General features: G+C 36.3%; 3 protein-coding genes and 1 pseudogene across 6 annotated transcripts; 3 read left to right on the forward strand and 1 right to left on the reverse strand.

Moving 5' to 3' along the window:
- The first annotated feature begins 903 nt into the window (after positions 1–903).
- Positions 904–2,747, forward strand: LOC118047637 (probable galacturonosyltransferase-like 3). Of its 2 annotated transcripts, none has more exons than XM_035056982.2 (2): positions 904–2,577; positions 2,666–2,747. In XM_035056982.2, exon 1 carries the CDS (start codon positions 1,036–1,038, stop codon positions 2,062–2,064), a length of 1,029 nt encoding a protein of 342 aa, XP_034912873.1. In that variant the 5' UTR covers positions 904–1,035; the 3' UTR covers positions 2,065–2,577; positions 2,666–2,747. The 2 variants fall into 2 exon arrangements, with proteins under 2 accessions (XP_034912873.1, XP_034912882.1); XM_035056991.2 differs by having other exon boundaries at positions 2,693–2,747.
- A 1,630-nt stretch (positions 2,748–4,377) lies between these two features.
- Positions 4,378–8,840, forward strand: LOC118047627 (serine/threonine-protein kinase STN7, chloroplastic-like; annotated as a pseudogene).
- Positions 8,841–12,873: 4,033 nt separating this feature from the next.
- LOC118047619 (small polypeptide DEVIL 4-like) lies at positions 12,874–13,743 on the forward strand. Its single transcript, XM_073412177.1, has one exon. It carries the CDS (start codon positions 13,311–13,313, stop codon positions 13,449–13,451), a length of 141 nt encoding a protein of 46 aa, XP_073268278.1. The 5' UTR covers positions 12,874–13,310; the 3' UTR covers positions 13,452–13,743.
- Positions 13,744–17,538: 3,795 nt separating this feature from the next.
- LOC118047607 (SUPPRESSOR OF GAMMA RESPONSE 1) lies at positions 17,539–22,190 on the reverse strand. Of its 3 annotated transcripts, none has more exons than XM_035056952.2 (6): positions 21,923–22,190; positions 21,000–21,138; positions 19,517–19,703; positions 18,931–19,430; positions 17,939–18,331; positions 17,539–17,812 (listed from the first exon to the last, which is right to left on the reverse strand). In XM_035056952.2, exons 1-6 carry the CDS (start codon positions 21,928–21,930, stop codon positions 17,789–17,791), a joined length of 1,251 nt encoding a protein of 416 aa, XP_034912843.1. In that variant the 5' UTR covers positions 21,931–22,190; the 3' UTR covers positions 17,539–17,788. The 3 variants fall into 3 exon arrangements, with proteins under 3 accessions (XP_034912843.1, XP_073268277.1, XP_034912836.1); XM_073412176.1 differs by having other exon boundaries at positions 17,539–17,827; positions 19,517–19,707; positions 21,084–21,138; positions 21,923–22,188; XM_035056945.2 differs by having other exon boundaries at positions 17,539–17,827; positions 21,923–22,185.
- Positions 22,191–22,297: the final 107 nt, after the last annotated feature.

Below are 22,297 nucleotides of genomic sequence, written 5' to 3' on the forward strand. Positions count from 1 at the left end.
AATGGTAACTAATTTGAGTAATTTCCGGAGCCGTTTGTAATCGTAACACCCGTTTCATTGAAAAATTGAATTTTGTTTTATTTAAAACATTTTTTTTTTACAACTGGTTTAATATATTAATATTAAAAATAATTTTTAAAAATAAAAATTATTCTAATAATTTTTTAAATAAAAATATTTTAAAATACAAACGATAGCATCCTCATAAAACCTTATGTTTTGGTTTGGATGCCTGATTTTACAGCCTGGTACTTAAGTCCCACAAACATCATAAATCTTCACCGTCTATTTACAGCCCATCTAATCCGACGAGTATCAAAGGACAGCAACGCCCAAAAGAACCAAAAAAATCCGATTGATATAAAAGGAGGATTAATAGAATATCTAACCCATGTATTTCTGGTATTCATTTATATTTAAATGATGGCTAAGTATATATGCAATATGTAATTTGTTAGACTTGGTTTATACAAATGATACAAATCAAGATTGGATTATACAAATTGATTTTCAGACCTAGCAAAAAATAAAAATATATAACCAAGGAAATCAAATACCAAATAAGTAAATAAATTAAATAATGATGGGTTCGTTCGTTTGAATTTTTTTTTTTTATGGTTAGTCGAATTCTAATTTTAAAGAATTTCTTAATGCCCATCCATCCATCCATACATCTAGCTTTCTTTTCAATCTAACATGTCCACGAAGTAGATTCTCTCAGCATGCAAGGCTGATTAAATAAACAGAGGGTGAAGGATATCAAGAATTCAAGATCAAATATCCATCAAATGATACGGCTTTCAAAATAAGGCAGCTGGTCCATACGGTGCAATAACTAGCACGGGATGAAAACCCCAGGTCCCTGACCCTCCATCACAAACAAAAACAAGGGAGACGCGTCTTTGCCAGCCTGGCTTTAGCCCACACATCCTACATTCTCACTGAAGATACCCAAACTACCCCCGAACTACTCTCTCTTATCACCATCTCCTCTTCCCACTATACTCTGCTATTACAAACCAAGATTCAAACACCATGTCAATCCTCTCCATATTTCTCTTCCTAAACGCCGTCGTCTTTTCCGCACACGGCTTACCAAGCGCAGAACTCCCCGCTTTTAGAGAAGCACCAGCATTTCGAAACGGCAGAGAATGTCCCAAAACGACGTGGCTTTCATCACTCAACAACTACCACGATCCTGCCATTATTCATATTGCAATGACACTTGATGCCACCTATCTCCGCGGCTCAGTCGCTGGAGTCCTATCGGTCCTCCAACACGCCGCCTGTCCTGAAAATGTAGTCTTCCACTTCATCGCCACTCACCGTCGTGCAGACCTCCGACGCACAATCACCTCCACATTCCCTTACCAAACCTTCCACCTCTACCACTTCAACACTGACCTAGTCAAAGGTAAAATCTCCTCCTCCATTCGCCGGGCCCTCGATCAACCGTTGAATTACGCGCGTATTTACCTCGCAGATCATTTACCGATGTCCGTGCGGAGAATCATTTACTTCGATTCCGATTTAATCTTGGTCGATGACGTGGCAAAGTTATGGAACATCAATTTAGGTGCACACGTACTTGGTGCACCAGAATACTGCCACGCCAATTTTACGAATTATTTTAATTCTCGATTTTGGTCCAATTCAGCGTATGCGGCGTCGTTGAGAGGGAGGAGAGCGTGCTATTTCAACACGGGGGTGATGGTGATAGATTTAGGGAAATGGAGAGAAGGGAAATACACGGAAAGATTAGAGTACTGGATGAAAGTACAGAAGAAGTATAGGATTTACGAGCTGGGTTCGTTGCCTCCTTTTCTGCTTGTTTTTGCTGGTGACGTGGAGGGTGTTGAGCATAGATGGAATCAACACGGGCTAGGCGGTGATAATCTTGAAGGGTTGTGTAGGGATTTGCATCCTGGCCCGGTTAGTTTGTTACATTGGAGCGGTAAGGGCAAGCCGTGGCTTAGGCTGGACTCTAAAAGACCGTGTCCATTGGATTATTTATGGGCCCCTTATGATCTTTATCGTCATTCAACATTGTTTTGTGATAGCTAGAGATGGTGCTGAAATCTTGATCAGAGGTTGAGGATTTATGTTTGTGTGTGTTTGAGAGAGGGAGATTATTCATTGTCAGGGTGTCAGGACAAAAGTTTACGAGGGAATTTTTGTCTGGTCTATGCAAGAGTTAAGACCATTAGGGGGTTACGGCCGTTAAGGGGAAGTTAACGGCTGTGATTTTGTGGAAAAAGGAGTGTTGGATTACTTTAAAAATTGTAGAGGAAAAGTGGGATCTTTGGTTGGATGTCATGGGGATTGATGATGGTGGTGGTTGGTTGCATGGTTAGGGAAAGGTGGCGGTGGAGGTTGCGGTTGCGGTGGGTTTTATCATGAAAAATGGCTTTCAAGGGGGTTTTGGAATTATTGCTTTTTGTATAGTATAATAGGAGTGGAAAGTGAAAGAGGTATTGCTAAATACCAATAAGATGTTTCCACTTTCTACAGTGTTTGATTAATGTTTGTCCGCTGATAAAAAATGTCACCGTCGATGTGGGCCTTAGACTGTCGTAGGTAATGGATGGCATTCTTTTGGCTAGAATCTTTAAGCTGTTTAATTTAAAACCAGTTTTTGGAACCTTTTCTTTTCTTCTTTTTGTAGATTTGCTGATCAACCAAAGCTTTCCAGTTTCAGGCAAGGAAAATAAAGAGAAATTGAACCCTCCTTTTCCTGCTGTTTCTAATTGATTCCGGGCTGGGTTTTCCTCTTTGTTTAACACTTCAAACAGTGAATCTAGTACGCAGAGGTCAGATTATTTGAACTACTCTATTCTTTTTTTTTTTTTTCTTTTTTTGGAGAATATAAATGACCACGGGGTTTATATCACTTGTGCACCGCCCATGCCGCAATGCTTAAAATTAGGCTCACGGGGTATATAAGATCAAAGTTATGATAGGTCGTCAAGCTCAATCAACTATCCAGTGCGTAAATAAAATTTGACACGGGTTATTGATTTGTTCTTCTAGAAGCTCTGAATGAACAGGTTTAAAGTGCTCGTCATCAGATTCAATAGTGAATTTAAGGGTATATAAATAGTGAATTCAAGTCTATATAAATAGTCTTGAATTCAAAGATAATTCATCTTCTTCCAAAGAAAAAAGACTTCTTCTTCTTCTTCTTCTTCTTCTTGTTTAAACCGAGTATCTTCTGTAACTAAACATAGCTTCATAATACTTCCATCATAAAAAAACTTGCTTTGCAGGCGTTATGATTATCCAAACCCAAGCTTCCACGTCTTCCAATCCACAGTAGTTTTGAAAAGACATTAATCTTAAGAGAGTTTTTCAGCAATCTCATCAAAATATAATAAAACTAAAGTTGGAACATTCGTATTCATAATACAAAAAGAAGAGAGAAGAAAAATATGCAGGATGAGTGTATACCTCCACCATTGATGGACGCTGCTGCATTTTGCTAGAAAAAACATTAGAGTGGGGATCTTACTATATAGGGCAATTGAACGTGTGTTGTTGAAGAAGATTAATCAAAGAAATGGCAATCGACACGAATCAGTTCTGAGAACAGCAAAAAAGGGCAATTCAAAGGCAATTATGGACCCCAAATTTTGCTATAAAAGATTAAGAATATGGAAGCAAACAGAATGGCACCGCCCCACCCTGTAATCCTTCAACATACTCCGTGCCTACGCAACTCTGAACTCTCGTTTTTCTAGTCTCAAAAAATAAGACCAATCACGATGCCAATGTGACAAAGAATTCAACCATACTTTGAACTGGGCTCGTTTCAGTTTTCATGGACTTGGGCTTATTTCTTGCTTTGTGCTTTATATATGGGCTCGGCTCTTTAGTAAATTAGGCCTCGATCTTTTCTGGCACCCGAGCAGACTTGGACTGCTCAGATAGATAGACCCAAAAGGAAAAGGAGAAACGCCATGGGTTGGGCTTGTCTTCCACCAGCCTTGTAGAAACCTAATATCTTTTTCTGGTATTTTCGAGCTAACTATGACTTGCTTCATGTAAAATAATTTGTTTTAAGAATATTTTTTACATGAAAAATATTTTTTTAAAAAATATATTACATCTAATTTCTTAACTATGCAAATAAAAGCTACTTGAAAATAATTATCTGATAGTTTATCTATATGAAAATAAGAGTTACAAAGGGGGAAAAAAACAATAATTAACTACTGGTGGAGTCCATGGGCAAAGATATTTCATAAAATTTTATATAGATAAGCAGAAGCCCAGCCCAATTGTGTTTGCAAGTTTCCACGTGTCACTGTGGTGTAGGTTGCCCTTCTGCCTCTTCCACCTCCCAAACCAAACCGTTACTATCCACACAAAAATACCTGTGATACTTGTCACTATAAAAGCAAGCCCAAAAAATCAAAGGAAAGAAAAATGAAGAAAGAAAGGAGAGAGACCAGTGGTCAAAATTTGAAGAAGATGATTCAAGTAAAACCAGTGACTTGATACTTGATGCAGAGACTCAAGTAAAACCTTTTCTCTGTACAGTAATGGCCACCCCATCTCCATTTCTTGGGAAAAAACTTAACCTCAAACCCTATTCAAGAACAACCATAACTTCAAAACCAAAAACACTCGCAGTTCTTGCATCATCAGGAGGTGAGTTCTTGGATGCAGTTCACAATCTTTTTTTGGGTATAGGTTTCGGATTACCATGTACAGTTACGGAGTGTCGTGATATCATATACAGAAGCACTTTGCCAAAGCCAAGTGGGTTGACACTTACAGTTCCTGGTGCTGCTTTGGCTTTGGGTACTTTGTCTTACCTTTGGGCCACTCCTGGTGTGGCGCCTGGGTTCTTTGACATGTTTTTTCTTGCTTTTGTTGAGAGATTGTTTAGGCCCACTTTCAAGAAGGTTAGTGCAAGTGATGATTGGTTTTGCTGCTTTTGCTGGATAATTGTTGTGGTTTCCTGATTGCATGTAACTTGTGGTTATTGGGTTGGTTTGTGGTGACAGGATGACTTTGTTTTGGGGAAGAAGTTGGGCGAGGGAGCTTTTGGAGTGGTTATAGGGCTTCGTTGACAAAGAAGCCTTCTTCCAAGGTATAAAGTGTTTCTTTGTTGTCAACAACTTCGAATTTTTTTTTACAGAAATTGACTCTGGAATAAATTGTCTCATTGTGACTAATTTGGTATTTTGACCAAAATTATAGTGGTTAGATATTACAAAATTATTCCATCACATTAATTTAACCAATTTCTGCACCTTCTTTATCAGTTATCATATCTAAGCTAATATATTCATACCTTCAAACCCTCTGCAAACATCAGATGTTTGTAGAGGGTTTTCCACTGATCGTTTCTTGAGATGATCGGATGGTTAAAAGGGAAAACTAATAAATCAATTCTTTTTGTGCTTTTGATGTTTTGCTAATGGTTTGTGTGTGCTGCATATGCACCTTAACTATCAATGTTTAAGAATGCCCCAAGGAAATTAATATAGCACATTAATTTGTGGTTTTTAAGGTGCCTTATCAGAAGGAAGGTGACTTGGTATTGAAAAAGGCTACCGAATACGGGGCAGTGGAAATTTGGATGAATGAACGAGTTTGAAGAGCTTGTGCAAACAGCTGTGCTGTTTTTGTGTACGGATTTCTTGAGGTGTTGCTCCATTACGACTGCTACTACCATATAAATTAAGGGTATCTTTATCTCAAGAATTAAGAAAATCAAGCTGATAGCACGTGCTGTTTTACATTTTGTTTCTTTTCTGGTGACTTGAATTGCCAATATGGAACTGCTCTCAGAGTTCTTCAAACAAAGGAGCTGAATATTGGCTCATATGGCGGTATGAAGGAGAGGCCACACTTTATGATTTTATGCAGAGTAAAGAGTTCCCCTATAATGTTGGTACATTCTCTCAGTTGCCTTCTTCATTTATTAACTCATCACTTAGATTTTAATGTTTTATGCTTTGGAGGGCTGTCTTTGAGAACTTTGTAGTTGCAATTGCCTAAGTCAAAGACTGATCCTTCCCATTGACCCGCAACAACTCTCAGTCTTTAGTTGGTATAAGGTTTTCCTATTGTTGATGTAATGTCATAACCGGGGTTTAATATCATTGTATTTCGCATCCTGAAAAGGAAAATTATCATTTTTTCTCCTCTTAACTGATTCTTGGATATAGTTGGTTTGGACTTGATTGCACTAAGGTGCTTCAATTTTAAATCGTAGCTTATTCAGATTATCAGCACCAATTTAAGTAATATTACATACATGGTCAGGTAGAAACAATGATACTTGGAGAGGCTCAGGACTTGCCTAAGGGGCTGGAGAGGGATAACAGAATCATTCAAACTATCATGACACAACTTTTATTTGCGCTGGATGGTCTTCACTCAACAGGAACTGTGCATAGGGATATTAAACCGCAGAACATTATTTTTTCTGAAGGTAGTGACATCAAGATTTCTTCTAAACATAAAAGGTTAAATTCAATCTAAGATCAAATGATTCATATTTTCATGTAAAACTGGAGCAGGGTCGCGTACATTTAAGATCATTGATCTTGGAGCTGCAGCGGATTTGCGAGTGGGAATCAATTATATTCCAAAAGAATTTCTTTTGGACCCGAGGTACTTTCTTTCTCACAATGAGCTACAATTCTTTCGCGCAATGCAACAACAGCTACAAGATAATTTGGTGATAATTTTGTGAAGGTTAACTATATGATAGGTTGAATCTCCAACTTCTTCATGAGTAACTGGAATTTGTACAGAGACTCATTTGTTGATCAATTCAGCCTGAATCATGCTTGTCTTCCATTTCATTTTTCTGGAATTTCATTCTTCAAATTCCCAAGAGGAGCTTTCCTTTTCTCATGTTTTATGTAACATTTGAATTCCTTTATGTACTCTTTCTGTCTATCGCCACGGCACGTCACAATCAGAAACAGGCATTGTTAACTAAATTTTTTAATGTTCAGATGGTTCTTCAATTTTACATCATTGTTTGATATCCATTGGTGCAATTGACATACAGCATCTAATTTCTTCACATGATTTCTGCTTTCCAATCTCTCCCGGTTATCATATTTTATTCTCGATCCATCCTTTCTCAGATACACTGCACCAGAGCAATACATCATGAGCACACAAACTCCATCCGCTCCCTCAGCTCCAGTGGCAACTACACTTTCCCCAGTGCTTTGGCAGGTGCAAATACCAACCACAATATCCCCTAATTTGATTGTCATGAGCCTGGAATCCTCTCTCAGTGAATTAATCTGTCTTCTGATGCTTTTGATAAACAGATGAACTTGCCTGATAGATTTGATATTTACAGTGCTGGTCTGATCTTCCTACAAATGGTGAGTGAAAATTGCTGAGAAATTATAGTTACCATGTTCAAGTGCTGAATACTTTGATTACCACGCATCAGTTTGTACTTAGAGACATTAAGCAGTGACTTTCATATAAACAGTTCAAGAACTGCAGATCCATGCACAGACATTTGCAACAAGAGTACTGGAACCGTAAATGATGGGTAAAAATGAAACTTAGTGGATGCTGTCTCTGAGGGAAAGGGAAACGAATTTTGCATTTAGTTTAGCATTGGTTCAGTGTTGCATTGATTTACTATTTTAAAATATGACAACAAGAAACTGTTTGAAATGTTCTTATTTATAAATTAAGATTTTAAATGCATTGAAGGTCTAATAAGCTGATAACGTATCACCAAACATGAGTAGTAGTTCATATGCCACTTTCAATTGATCAAAATTGAACAAGCTGGTTGTGAAATATTCAAATTTTCAGGTGGTCAAACTGCATATGAGAAACTCTCCTTTAAGCATTAGCCCTTGAAATAGAAAAATATTAGCAATTCATGCTTCTTCGTGTGGTTACTTTGGTCAATCATAACATATGGCCAGTTTGGACTAATTGTGATCGAATTTTTAGCTGTTTTCAACTTTTAACACCTCTTCTTACAGGCTTTACCTGGACTACGTTCTGATAGTGGGCTCATACAGCTCAACCGTCATTTAAAACAATGTGATTGACCTAATTGCATGGAGGAAAAGCGTAGAGACACGGGCAAGCTCTGATCTTCGAAGGGGTTTTGAGTTATTGGATTTAGATGGTGGGATAGGATGGGAACTTCTAACTTTGATGGTCCAATATAAAGCAGGACAAAGAATAAGTGCAAAAAGGTGCTTTAGCTCATCCTCACTTTGACAGGGAAGGACTATTAGTTTTGTCCCTCATGCAGAATCCCAGGCTGCAGTTATTTCGAGCAACCCAACAGGATTATGGAGGAGCTGCCAAGTGGGTTATTCAGCTAATGGCAAAATCTGGAACAGAGAAAGAGGGCGGCTTCACAGAAGCTCAACTTCAAGAACTCAGAGTTTGTTTCTGAACTAAAAGAAAGATTAATCGTAACTTGATTATTCACTGAAAAACCTTTGACAATTGCAGTTCTTTATTTTTAGGAAATACAAGAGCCCAAAAAGAAGGCAAGCCCTAAAAGGAAATGCTCTTGCTTCGGTTCTTCGGCTGCAAAGGAAGATCTTAAAAACATTGAATGAGAGCATGATGAGCTTAACCAACGAAGGAAGAGCCCATGGTAGAACCGGTGGATTCCAAGAGAAGAGTGAGAACTGTACATAGATTTTTAATTAAACCTTGTATCTGCATTATTATATGTGACTACTTTGGTGAAATAGAAAATCAAGTTAAGAGATGAACTTGGCTGGAATCTTTGGAGAAACGTACTTGTAATCTTTTGACCGCACGTGTAAGCTCCTTCGGGAATGATAAATTTTATAGAAGGGATTTGATTAAATGAAGTGAAGCTGCTGTGAAGCATTCTAAAGTCTTCACTATCCCTGCTCAAGTACTTGAATATTCAGACACGATCTGGGCACGGCATTTTGAATGTATTTTTCCGTAGAAAAATTGAATCATGATGCTTGCTTTATAGTTTAAAGAAATGGGAAGTGAACGTGCATTCTCAATATTGATGATTATAGAGAAAAGTAAAGATACTACTATTGAGCATCGACCTTTTCAATTTCTTTCTTTTATCACGGCTTTTGACAGCTTCAGATCGGGCCTATGCCAATTCTGTTAAGGTTCCTCAAATTATTGTTTTTATGGGATTTTGAGTACTATGCTGTGTAGGAAATTAGGAACAGTTAGCTCCCAGCTCCTAGTAAAATAAGAAACATTCAATTAAAAGTTTTCATTCTCGAGTTTGACTAACTTAGCTCCTTTACTGAAAGGGTTCTGTACTCAAGCTGGCTTTTTTATGGGCCTTACCTTTTCGCAGCTTGAAGACACCAAGACCTGCAAAGAATACTGGGGCTATGCTCATCCATGTTGAACAGCACTGACTCTCTCAGAACAGACGAACTCAGAAGTCCCGGTCAACGACAGCTGCTGCGAATAAAAAAAAAACTGAGAGAAGCTGAGAAGAGAAAAGGTCCACAAATTTTATTTCTTGATGGCATATATATTGCCACTGGCACTTGATCACATTGCTATGCTCCCATTCTTTCGCCCACTAGCATCGTTCCGAGTCGAATCATCTATATATGAACTTTTAAAAAGAATGAGATTCCTCATTTGTTTTTCAGGTCACATGCATACTGCCAGTCGAAGAAGGTTTTTTGCATGAGATAAAAAAAAAGGCTCCCAAATTATTTACCAAAAAACATACAAGTAAAAATCACAACACAACTTCAAATTAATAGACACTAATAATAAGTAAAATTATGAAAATCTATGTAGCTGCATGTATTAGCATCACTTGATTAAGTTATTCATGTCTATACTGCTTGAGCATTATTCTTCTACTTTAGCTCTTAATTTGTTCATTCTCCAAGCAATCTGAGATTTAATTTCCAGTTGTGATCGGAAACATTTCCCTAAATAATCTTACGTGATAGTGGCATTGGCTAGCTAAGACTGGGCAGGCAATTGAGTCATCCAAGATGCTAAAATCATCTAATTTTAGAACGGAGACAGCAATAACCTGGCTGGCCTGGTTAGTCAACTAAGCAAAGACACTAGCTATCGCATGTTAAATACATGTTCGTACATAATTGATTCAATGATATTTAGCTTATAATTACACGGAGGTTTCCTACAAACTTCCTAAGTTTACTTCAGGATTTGAATTGCTCAAGAAGATACAACCATTACATATGATCGATCGGTTTTTGTTTTTATTTTTATTTCTTGTTTTGTTTAAATTGGAGTATATTGTTGAGTCCATGCTAAGTTATGGCCATTTGAATGATTGATTGAAGGAATTAAACTAACTTCAAGGTGAGGAGAAATCAAGCACGTACAGCAACACGAGGGAGAAGAAAGTTGCTTGATAAATAAATAAGCATGTCAAAGTAGAATAATACATATGGTGGGGGACCAGATATTAATATAAAGTAGTACTATGGTTTCAAAGCTTATTGAACGAAGATAACAAATAATGTTGATGTTGAGTCTATCACAGGCAATGTTATTGTAAATCACGAGACCTTCACGTGCAAATCTGACCACCTTGTTCAGCACAACAAGGCTGTTTTTATGTATGTATATAGTACAACAAGCCCAGCAAAAAACACTTAAACAACACCTGTAACTCTTTGTTTACAGTGCAATTAGAATATTTAATCAATCACCATTAATAATTGTATCTAATTTAGTTGAATCCATGGTTTTAAATAGCTGTTTTCATTGCATGCATTCATGACATAACGGACTATCACATACATATTATATAAAGATTATGAGTGTATATAGTGTGCAGAATATTTCGAACGAACCTGCAAGGTTTAATATGTTGATGATACCTTGTCTAAAACATGAACTCAACTGATATGACGAGACACAAATATTTACAGTTGGACTGAGGAATCTCAGAAGATATTTATGACATATTTACTAATCATATGATCACCCAAATCACTGAAACAACTAGGCTCATGTGTTGTATATCCAAGATAAGCACTACATATAGCATCTAAATATGATCTTGTCCAGGTTCTAAGGAGAGTTTGTAAGAGCCAACAAGTTACTGATGGGTCTCGTAAATCGACATCGACAACTTATAGCTGTTCAAAGAGATCAGATCATTAGAGTTATGATATTTATTAGAATATATGAGGGTTAATGGAAGTTGGTGTGCCTTAGTGAAAAATGGGAGGAACACGAGATCACCAAGAGCGAGCGGTGGCTTGCTTTTGGATTTCAAGTCCAACTTAGTCCTTAATTTAATCATTCACTCAATTGGGTTTTGTGCGATCTAATTACATTAATTTTATCAGGACTGGCAGTGTATGCGCGCTTATGGTGGAATCTTGGCCATATATATAACCTTGAAATCTCAGCTCTTGACTTGCTCTTGCTTCTTCTTCTTTTTTTTTGCTTTTTACTGGGGATTGGAGGTTCCTGGGAGATTTTGAATTTGTCCTCCTTGATTTTATTTCACTGCAAAATGGAATCATGTGATTTGGATGCCCATGCAAGTTTGCGAGCACTGCAGCTATTTATTTAGCTAGCTAGTAGGTATTACATGCACCCAATACGACCACCCTGTCAAATATTTGAGCAAGATTTCAAACCAGGTGTGAGAATTGGATTCAAATTCCCATCAGATATCTGGACTTAAAATGTCGGTGAGATCTTATTCTCCTCTGGTCTCCTGCAAGCTTTACAACCTAACATGATTTCAACTATTACAAAAAAAAAAAAAAAAACCCATATATGTGTGTCCGTTATTCAATTCACTGGTAATTCTAATATTCTATGCAGGCAAAGTGCTACATTAGTCCTCTATCTAGCACTCTTTCAATCAAACCACAAACTCTTTCTCCATGCGAGAAGGCATTAAAAAGGTGAAGAATAACCAAGTTACTAATTCTATAGTAACACTGTTGTATTGGAGATTTACATTGTATCGATTATTATGAACAATGGATCAAATCTTAACTTCTGGTAGTGGAGGACCGAACTGGAACATATATTATAGTTGGAGGGTCAAAATGTAGATTTTTCCCATCTGTGAAAGAAATGGATTTCTAAGTATTCGTCAAATTTCTTCAGTTTCATGCAATTGCAAGAGGCTCTTTTTTTTATGATTATTTGCAATCTTGATGGCTTAGAAAGTTCAATCAAATATAAGAAGTACTCATACTATCAGCAGGCAATTGGTAGTGGGCATCGAGTCCCTTAACACTATTTTCTACTGAAAGAAAAAAGGACTCGATTTAATTGAGTTCTACTCCTTCTCTTTGATGAAATACCGTAATGGTTCTTCACTGCATGGAAAAGGAAGCGTATGGCCATCCCTCATACACATGGGCGTACAGCTAAAACACGTAGATATTATGAGCAGACGAGTCTATCATCCCTCATCCAAAATCCTCTAGATAATGCAAGAAAGGTCCAGAACTAACATTAATTTAGGTAAACATCAAAAGAGAAAAAAAACTAACATCCTCTAGAAATTCTTACCTTACGAGTAAAATAATTTGTTCTTTATTCTTACCTTACTTGTTCAATAATCTTATCTTGGAACTGTAAAATAATTATTACATTGTTTGTATTCATAAGTAGCTAAATTTGTGTTTACCGTGAAATTCTTAAATTATACTGAAATGAGTCTCAAAAAATTATGAAGAGTAGCTCATTATAGCCTTTAAACATGCTGAAAGGGCACCTTATACTGCATTGTGATGTACGACTCAACTCTCTTCTATTACCTTTTTAGGTGGATCCAACAACAACAACAAAAAAACAATTTATAAAAGAGAAATTAAGTAGGAGTAGTAGAATTCTTTGTCAAACTATGATCACATCATCATTTACAAATTGAAAAGCAGGCCGTCAGCTAAGAAATTTGTCACCTTACTGAAGGCATGGTCACCCGTTGTGCAGGTGTTAGGATATGGTGTAGATTATAGAGCATGGCAAGGGAAGAGAAGAGGAAAGAGAGAAAGGGCTTGTTTGGATTCTTGTTATCATTTTAAGGGAGTGTTTGGATATGGTCCCGACTGGGGCAGCGGGGCCTAGATGTATGGTATTATTGTCTGGAGAGTTTAGGGGCACAGCGAGCCCTTTCATGCCCCATCGTTGGCTCTTTACTAGACCAGTGTTAGCTAGGACCACACCCATCTTCCTATATAAACAATCTCCCCTTCCTGCACTTCCATTTCAAGCCAACTCACAAACTTGCAGCTCAAAAAATCATTTGCCATTCAATTCAGTGCCCCCCTCCAAAAGAAAGATTAAAAAAAAAATAAAGTTCATTGAAGATGAAGATTAACAGTGCTAGCATGGGAAGCTCGAAGAGAAGGATATCAAGCAAGGGACTAGGTGCTGTCCTTAGAGAACAAAGGGCTAGGCTTTACATAATAAGGAGATGTGTGGTCATGTTAGTATGCTGGCATGATTAACACTGTCAACTCCTCCTAGCTAGCCATAGTTTTGGTGGGGATGAGGGCTCTTCCCCGCCCCCTCTCTCTTTTTTTTTCTTGGTGGAGTGTAAATAGCTGCGGCAGGGCTGACATTCTTACCGGAGAGTTCTTGACAAATTTTCTTGTGGCTTTGCCTTATGAGGCATAGATAATTAATGTATACAGGGGATAGTATGGATCAAAGCTTTGGTTTTATCTAACAAATTATTGCAATTCTTGATGTTTGTTTCTCTATTCTTTTTCCTCGTGGCAATTAGCATGTTCTTGATCAGCTTTGCCTTGTAATTTAGTACTGGTCTGGCTAATCCTTCTAGTTCCCTTTCTTTTGTTCTTTCTCAAGTTTCATTTTCTTTGATTAACCCATTTAATTACTTCCTTTCTCATGCTTGACACTTCATGCGTCTGAATCTCTTGAGCCACAGATAGATTCGTGTAAAAAGAGTTACTCCGTATGCATCTCTGGAGAAGGAGAGGGGGGGGGATCGTCTCTATTTTCTTGTCTTAACCATAATTACTATTACCTACACACACACGCACGCACACGCACACATGTTAGAATTAGGCAGCTGATGCTAGAATATGTAACTTAAGATCGTATAAAGTTCATAATTCAGATGAAGGAGAATTGATGCACCTGAAGTTGTATTCTTCTTTGTCCCAAAGTGTATGAACACGTAATCCACAACCAAAACTTCGTTATAATAAAGATGACGGGGGTGTGGAATTAATATCGAGTAATTAGCGAAAGGGTTATATTTTAAAGAGATAGGACGTCACCTTGACTTTTACTTTAAAAAAAAAAAATATCTCGCATATTCAAGCACATAAAAGTTACAGATCTTTTTGTAGCTTTGGAATTAGGTAGATGTAGTGTTTCCACAGGCCTTACTATTTAATCATCATATATTATTTGACTTGTTTTCTTCTATTATTGTATATACAAAACAATGTCACGTAGGCCAGCAATTGTTTAATTAAACATTAAAAAAATGACTCATAATTGATACTGATCCAAAACTTGTATCTATTTGTGTATTAAAATTAAAATTCATTATTTAAAAAAAAAAAACAATGTGTCCCTTTTTTTTAATGAGAAGTTGTGATAACTGATAGCAACCCATTTCTATATAATTATTGAAGTTTGTTCACCGGTCTCTGTCCTGATCTTAGCTTTGATTTTCTTGTCTACAACCACACAACAGTGGTTGATGTGATAGAATAAATAAAATATTTAATTAATTTAGCTCTTTTGAAAAAAAACTATTATTATAAAATGAACGGGTATTTTTGTAATTTCAGGAGATTATTGTAAGGTTTATAATAATTTTTTTATTTTTAAAATTTATTTTTGATATTAATATATTAAAATAATTTAAGAATTAAAAAATAAATAAAAATGCGATTGGCTGAGAAAACAAACGGTGCTTTGTGGTCAAAACTCATTATTGGGTTATAGCCCCCATATTCACGTTCGACACGTGTACGGTAAAAGATGAGGAGTGGTTGCATCCAACAGTAACGGTTTGAGTGAATGCTGGATTTTGTCAGCCTCTCCCAGCTCACTGCTCAGATGCACAGAAACTTTGAATATTCTGCAGTATTGTAAATTTGTAGGAGATTGTTTAGCATATTTCTATGTTTTTAAATTTATTTATTTATTTATTAAAAAATATTTTTAACATTAGAATATTAAAATATTTAAAAACACAAAAATATAAATTAATTTTTTTAAAAAATGTAATTTCAACTGCCCTTCCTTTTGATTTGAAATAAGAACAAAAATATGTGGAAAAAGTACAATTATATGAGTATGGATGTCTAAAATCTCATAAAAGAAAAACCATTGATCTACAAATTGAAGTAATTCATTATAAGTTCTCGTGCTATAACTTATGTTTACAAACAATATATATTAAAAAAATAATATTAAAAGTTAAAAATAATATAAATTATATTTTAAAACAACTTTAAAAACTTAAACTATGGAATTTCTCCTCATCTTGTCATTAACATCATGTGTATCGATAGAATATGGTTGCGGTTGCTTTTTAAATAATTTTTCATGTTAAAATATATATCAATAATGTTTTTTTATTTTTTTAAAAATATTTTTGAAATCAGCATATTAAAATAATTTGAAAACATTAAAAATATATTAATTTAAAATAAATTAAAAATTATTTTTTTAAAAAAAAGGCATAATCAAACAGTAAAATATTGATAGAGAAAGAGAGATAGAGGGGTTGAGTTTGATTGGTCATAAAGCAGCTTCTATGAAGCCCAAGTGCACCCTCCTAATCTTAAACCCCACCTCCACCTTCCATGTCCGATTCTTTTTCAATCACCAGTCACCAATTCAAAGAAAGCTAGCTTAGCAAGGGCCGGACCGGGCCAGGGGACAGCCTCCGCCCCCGGTTTTTTCGGTGTTAGCGGCAGTTCTTCTCTTGAAGGAAGCCTAGCTCTTGGTCTGCCCCCCTCGCCCCCCCTCAGGGCCCCTACACTATGAGTGGCGGGCAATTTTGAAATTATTCAAATAAAGTCATAAGGCCCCTCAACTCAGTTAAAAAAGTCCATTTTGAGCTCTAACCTCATGCTATCAATTAACTACGAGCAAGTCAGGGGAATTTACACGGTGCATTGCCAATTACCAAACATTTGTCCTCCGGATAGATTGTCTGGCAAATTAATGGTAAGTCGTTTTCCTGTCGTCCACTTGTGTAGTTGTGTTGCTAGACGACAGATCGCTTAGAAAAACAGGAGCTATTCTTGGGTGCATTCGTTTTTAGAACAAACTGGAAGACCTTGCTCCCTGAGAATTTATATTTGTTGATATTTTATTAGTTATTTTTTATTATTTATTTTAAAGAAAAATATAAATATAAAAAGAAGAGAAAAACTTCATATAAATATATTCTTGGGTTATGAATTTTATATTCTTATCATTTTTTTTGTGTAAGTATTTTATTCTTTCTATCTTTTTTGGGTTTAATTTTTTCTTAAAAATAAATTTTATGTTGTACCACCATAAAATGTCTCGCAATGATTGTTATTATCCACGTGAGATTGTGCTTGTACTTGTGTTTGGTGTCAGTGCTGTATCAAATTTCACCATGTGTTCTTACAGTTTTGTCTTAAAAAAAGATTTTCTATATTTAAAATATTGCATAAATTCAAAATCTATTTAATGAGCAGTGAGTGATAAATATCCTAATAAACTCGTACGTCATTGATGGATGGTTCCTACTATCTAAACATGAGATCGTCGGAGTTCTGACGAGGAACTTGATGATATCATCATAATTGTGCTCTTGCTTCAAATTTGTAAAGTAGCTGGAACCAAATGCATGAACGTGCAAGGTACAGACATGGTGAAGTAAATGGCATGCATTTTTGTTATTGCGCCCCAAACTGGCCAGGGTGTCGAGGCCCTAGCTAGCTATCTGTCTTTTTGTTTTGATCACCAGAAGAGAGAGTAAACCCTAACACAAGCACTGGACCCTGAGAAGAACACCTGTGCCCTATTTCTCATTCTTTTTCCACGAGCAGTTTTGGCTTCTAAACAGATGACGAGGCAGTTGCTAAACAGGTAAGTACCCTACTTAAAGCGGCAATATATACCAGGCCGGGTTTGTACAAGTTCATGAATGTATTCGAGCCTGTGTCACTCTCATTGACTCGTTCAATCATAACATTTGTGTTTTCCTTGGTGTTGACATGCCACGAAACCCTCCAGCAATTTTATGGTCCACTCGTTTTCGACTTTTGCACCTTAGTAGCTCAAAACAGCACCACCATCCAAACAATAAAAACTCAAAACAGGACCTTGACAGACTAGCCTGCAACAAAATGCCATGTCCTGTTGCCCAGTGTCCAAGTGTCCATTCACTACCACAAACTTGTCGAGTTTGAAACCATTATCTAGAATGAAACCCATGCAAAGGTCACCAGTGGTGCATGCTGATTACCCGTTTGATGATTTAATTTTCTAAAGGGTATTTGAATTCATTAGCGTCAAGTCTTGCAACTAGATTCGGATTGAGAGTGCTAAGACTTCTGCTCCAAGCTCTTAAAAAAGAGACAATAACTTTGATCTACCTCATAGAAACTATGTGGTTACAATTACAGCATAGGTTATAATAACAGTAATTTCGCCAACATGAATGACAGTGAAGTCATCCTGCAAAATATTATAGCTTCAAAATGCACCCTTGTAGAGTTAAAGGGCAAAGTATAAAAAAAAGTCAAAACATAGAATGACCCCCCTTCCACGATCGGGATTGAAATTGCACAGCAATGTTTAGTCAGCCACCTTGACTTCAACCCCACGCAGTAAAGCTATCCTGTGATCCAAATTCCTTCAGAAAGCATTTAAGAACCACGTTACCATTACCGAAAATTCTGAAGCAATAACAAGATATACTGTTTCAAACAGAAGACAAGAGAAAACAGTGGGGAAGAAAACATACAAGCTGGCTTAGTCTGAATTCTGAAGGCGTATCAAGTTCTATGTTTGCTTGATCAAGTTCCAGATTCTGGCACTCCTCTAGATCTTTCTTTAAATACTCTGGCCCTAACAGGGCATAATCAGAAAGACCATTTTTGCCAATTGCTTCGGTCCCATGTCCACCCCTATCTGGAGATTGGCTCTGAAGAAACTCAGCGCACAAAGATAGTCCTTCCACAAGTTGTTGTGAATCCAACAACTGTTGTGACTCACTGTCCCACCATTTTCGTTCTTCCCCAGCACAATTATCATCATCACCCACCATGTGATTAACATTATTTTCTGTCTCTAGTTGGTCAACGTGGTTTTCATGTAGAAGATTAACCTCTTCTTCTAAACATTCAATCCCAGGTTGCTAAGGAGAAAACACAAGGAACATATGTCAGAATCTCTTTATCTCGTGAACAACTGTTTTAAAGTGCAAGGGAAATCACTTCCTGTGATTGCAAAATGCTTATTGAAAACTCTCCAAGTCTATCAGTCACTGGACACCATATTTCTTTGAGTACTGCTGCATGTCATGAATTTAACAAGTACAAACAACAGCAGGTTTCGTAATTTAATTCAACATGTCGACTTTTTTCTTTGGTGAGTCTAGTTGTGTATTTGTGCCTTGGTGAAATTTATCTTTCTCGCATTGCCGTAGGGAAAAGTTGCCTAGTATCACAGAGAATCTGGCTAAAATATCCAAAGGATAATCAACTGGCACAATTTAATCATGCAACTAAAATTGTTGTGACAGGCCAGTTGCAGTGTTGCAAAAAACATGCACCCAGAATATGAATTCCTCAAGCCTGCATTTCTTCATTGTGAAAAACAAAATGCAGACAGCAGAGATTATGCTCCAAAATTCAGAGTGTTCAAATCTGAATTTTTTCATGGAAAAGAAACCAAAAAAGATACCTTTAAGCCTCTAGGTACTGGATAAAAGAGATTGAAAGGGGTAAACTTTACCTGAGCACAGGGATCTGTGCATACGTTAGTAGATTCTTGTCCCATCTCAAAATCTTGGCATCGCCTTTCAGCATGAGGAGGGTCAGGAGTTACAGACTTGGGAGTGACTGGATCTACTTTTGCAACCACGTCATCAACAATTTCAGATAAATCTTCTTCAGGTTTTTCTCCCTTGTTTGCTTGTTGTTGCTGATAAAATATTTTGGAAACTACATACTCCCCATCCCTCTCATCCTCACCTGTTCCAAGGTGATATTGATGCATCACCCAATTAGTTTTCTCAGCTTTGCCTCCTCTGACAGTACTCATGTAAAGAACCATAATCTTTTTACACCCTTTCTGAATGCCATCCAAGATCACTGGTTTGGTCCTGCCAGTCTTGTGCCAGCGGACATCACCAAAATTATCACCTTGAATCTTTCGACGCTTTCGAGTCCCAGTATTGTATGCTTTGATTGCTCTATGAAAAAAGTGGGATATACTGCCATCTTGCTTAACACCTGATTTTTTTTTAGTTTTTTTTTAGAGCTAAAACTAGTAAGACTTAAAGGATCAAAGTTGAAAATCAAGCTAGCTTCACACCAACCTGGAAGATTCTGTGGATGGGTATAGCAGATTCCATCATCATTATCAACAGTTGGGATGAATTCTTTTATAAAAGGATGAGGTTTTATGCCACCATCACTAACTTTTGCAAGTAAATGCCAAATAATTTCTTGATCGGATGGATCAAATTTCACCCCTCTGGGTAATCCAGGCCACTCTTGAACAACCTGCAAACATTCAGTCATTCTACATGTTTAGAATTGTTTCAAGGTAGTTTGTCACAAATTAACTTTATGAAAAAAAAAGTTGCAAAGAAAGAATATTCTGGACACTAGCTATAATCAGTAACAACAAGGAACAACAGGGAAAAAAAAAACAGAGTGATAGACAGACCATAAAAAATTGTATGAGAAACATCATGGATTCAATCTAGCTTTACAATTCCATTATGAGCATCTTGTACTTTTCCATTCATTTAATGTAGAATCACACCACGGTAAATCCTGAACCCCGACCAACCTACTCCCAATTCAGAAAACTTGTTTTTTCATGTGTATAAGAGTTTGAAGTTTCATGCAAAACTTAAACCCAGTGCATCATTAATAATATGATCAAATTGCCATACAATGGTGCATATTATTGCTTTTTTTGTGGACGGTTGCTACTGGTGGTGTTGCATCGACACCCTTATGGAGAAGAAGAAAGTCCTCGTATCAATTCAGATTTATAATCCAAGAACAAGGGCTATGCACCCCCACCAAAAAAGATGTCAATTTCACTGAGATTTAAATTTTTCATACACATGCACAAACATTAGTGAAACTTTAGTTTCTAGGCATACAAGCACCAATGAACACTTTTAACTTCTAACATCGGAAAAAATAATATCCAAACATGTAAAATATGAATTGGATATAACGTTGAAAGGTGAAAAATTGAAAGAAAAAATTACTGTGAACAATTTTATTTCAAGAACTTGGAAGGTTAACTTCACCCACACTATTCACGTGTTTTAATTACTTGTAATCAGATAAAAAACCAGTTGAACTTCTAAAACAAGAGAATGTCAAGTCCGTCTACAATAAACATGTACGTGTCAAATCACTTCACTAAAGCAGACAAACTTAACAAAACATGAGAGAAGAAATACAATTACAAGAAATGATAAATTAGAATATTGATGGGTACTACATGATATATTGTGTCTGCGTGAGAAGAAAATAATGTTTCCAGCTACACATAGAGTGCATTCTAATTTCTGACAACACTGAGCATATATATATATATATATATATATATAAGAGATTCATGAGTTAAAATGCATTGCAAGAAATGAATTAAAAGCTATCAAGTTCAAAAATTTATACAATTTGAGCAATATTTCCATATGTAGAATATGTGATGTTAGATCTAGTCCACCTTATTAGAATCAATATCACCAAAAAGACATGTTCTTAATGGTGAAGCTCTGTATATTATCATTACATAACCATAAAGAGGTATGAGAGTAATTAGGAACATACATCACTGTTGTCAATAACATGATGACAATTTGGACAAGTCTTACAAGGATCACTCTTCCATTCAACTCTTTCAAGATTACTTGTACCTGATGCACTCTTGATTTTTGTAGCAAATCTATTACCATCCACCAGCCATGGCCTGGATAAATTAAAGAAAATGAATCAAAACCAAGAGCAGTAGCAAAATGCTGGCACCAAAGATTATTGAGAACATGCACTAGTCTCTGAACCTATAATAAATTATAACCTGGTAAGATACCGGCTAATCTTAGCTGCAAGTACAGTTAGCATACAAGTACTGAAACAATCAGCGAAGCAGACAAAGTTGAAAAGAAAAGAAAAGGACTTGTTAAACTGAAAAAATCCTAGCACCAAGATTACTTTTTTTTCTCTTCCCAGCTTCGTTATTAACAACAAAAAAATGTAATTTCTATAACCCCACCATCAATGGACACCAACACTCAACACACAATAATAATCACGATTAACTAAAAAAGGGGTCGTAATACACACACAGCAGTTGTAATTAAACTGCATTCACCCACAATGCAAACACGGATAACAACTGACATTAAAAAAAAAAGATTTCCATTTGAATCCCTTGGTCAAATTAAACTAACTATTAAGTTCAGAAAAACTCGGTGAGCTGTAATAGTCAGCTCCACCAGCCAAAAAAACTAGAAGGCTAGAAACAAAGCAACCAAATCGACATCACACCACATACAAATACCTCTATTGACAAGAACCCAGGTGATCTTATATACCAAAAACCGATCAATATCAACAAAATAAGAAAATCACTAAAAATGTCATTGACTCGTAACTCTATACAAAACCAACCCAAGTCAGAAACAAGAAGTAGCACAGAGGTTATTAATCTTTAATGTGATTCTTGCATCAAAAAGAGGTAAAAAGGAAATTACCCGGCCATGAGAGAGCAGTACAAGAATAATCGGATAATCAAGAGAGATTCAAGATCATAAGGGAACGGTCTTTCTCTTCTCTGCTTTGCTTCTCTCTTTGTCTGCTCTTTTTTTTATTTTATTTTTTTATTGGAAACCAAAGAAGGGCATTTTAGAGGTACTACTGTTTCTTACTGCTAATTTTAATTTTTCAATTTTTTTTTAATGATAGTTTTTGCGTCGTTTGAGATATGAAACCGTGCTTCTACTGTTGTTTATGTACGATGTAAGTAAAAAAAAAACAAACATTACTTGATTACTAAGAAAAAGGTTTGTCTTTTGAAATTGCAATAAATATGAAGCGCCAGTTTTTCTAATTATTGCACTAAAATGAAT

The sequence above is a fragment of the Populus alba genome, chromosome 10 (assembly GCF_005239225.2).
Source record: "Populus alba chromosome 10, ASM523922v2, whole genome shotgun sequence".
Lineage (NCBI taxonomy): Eukaryota > Viridiplantae > Streptophyta > Magnoliopsida > Malpighiales > Salicaceae > Populus > Populus alba.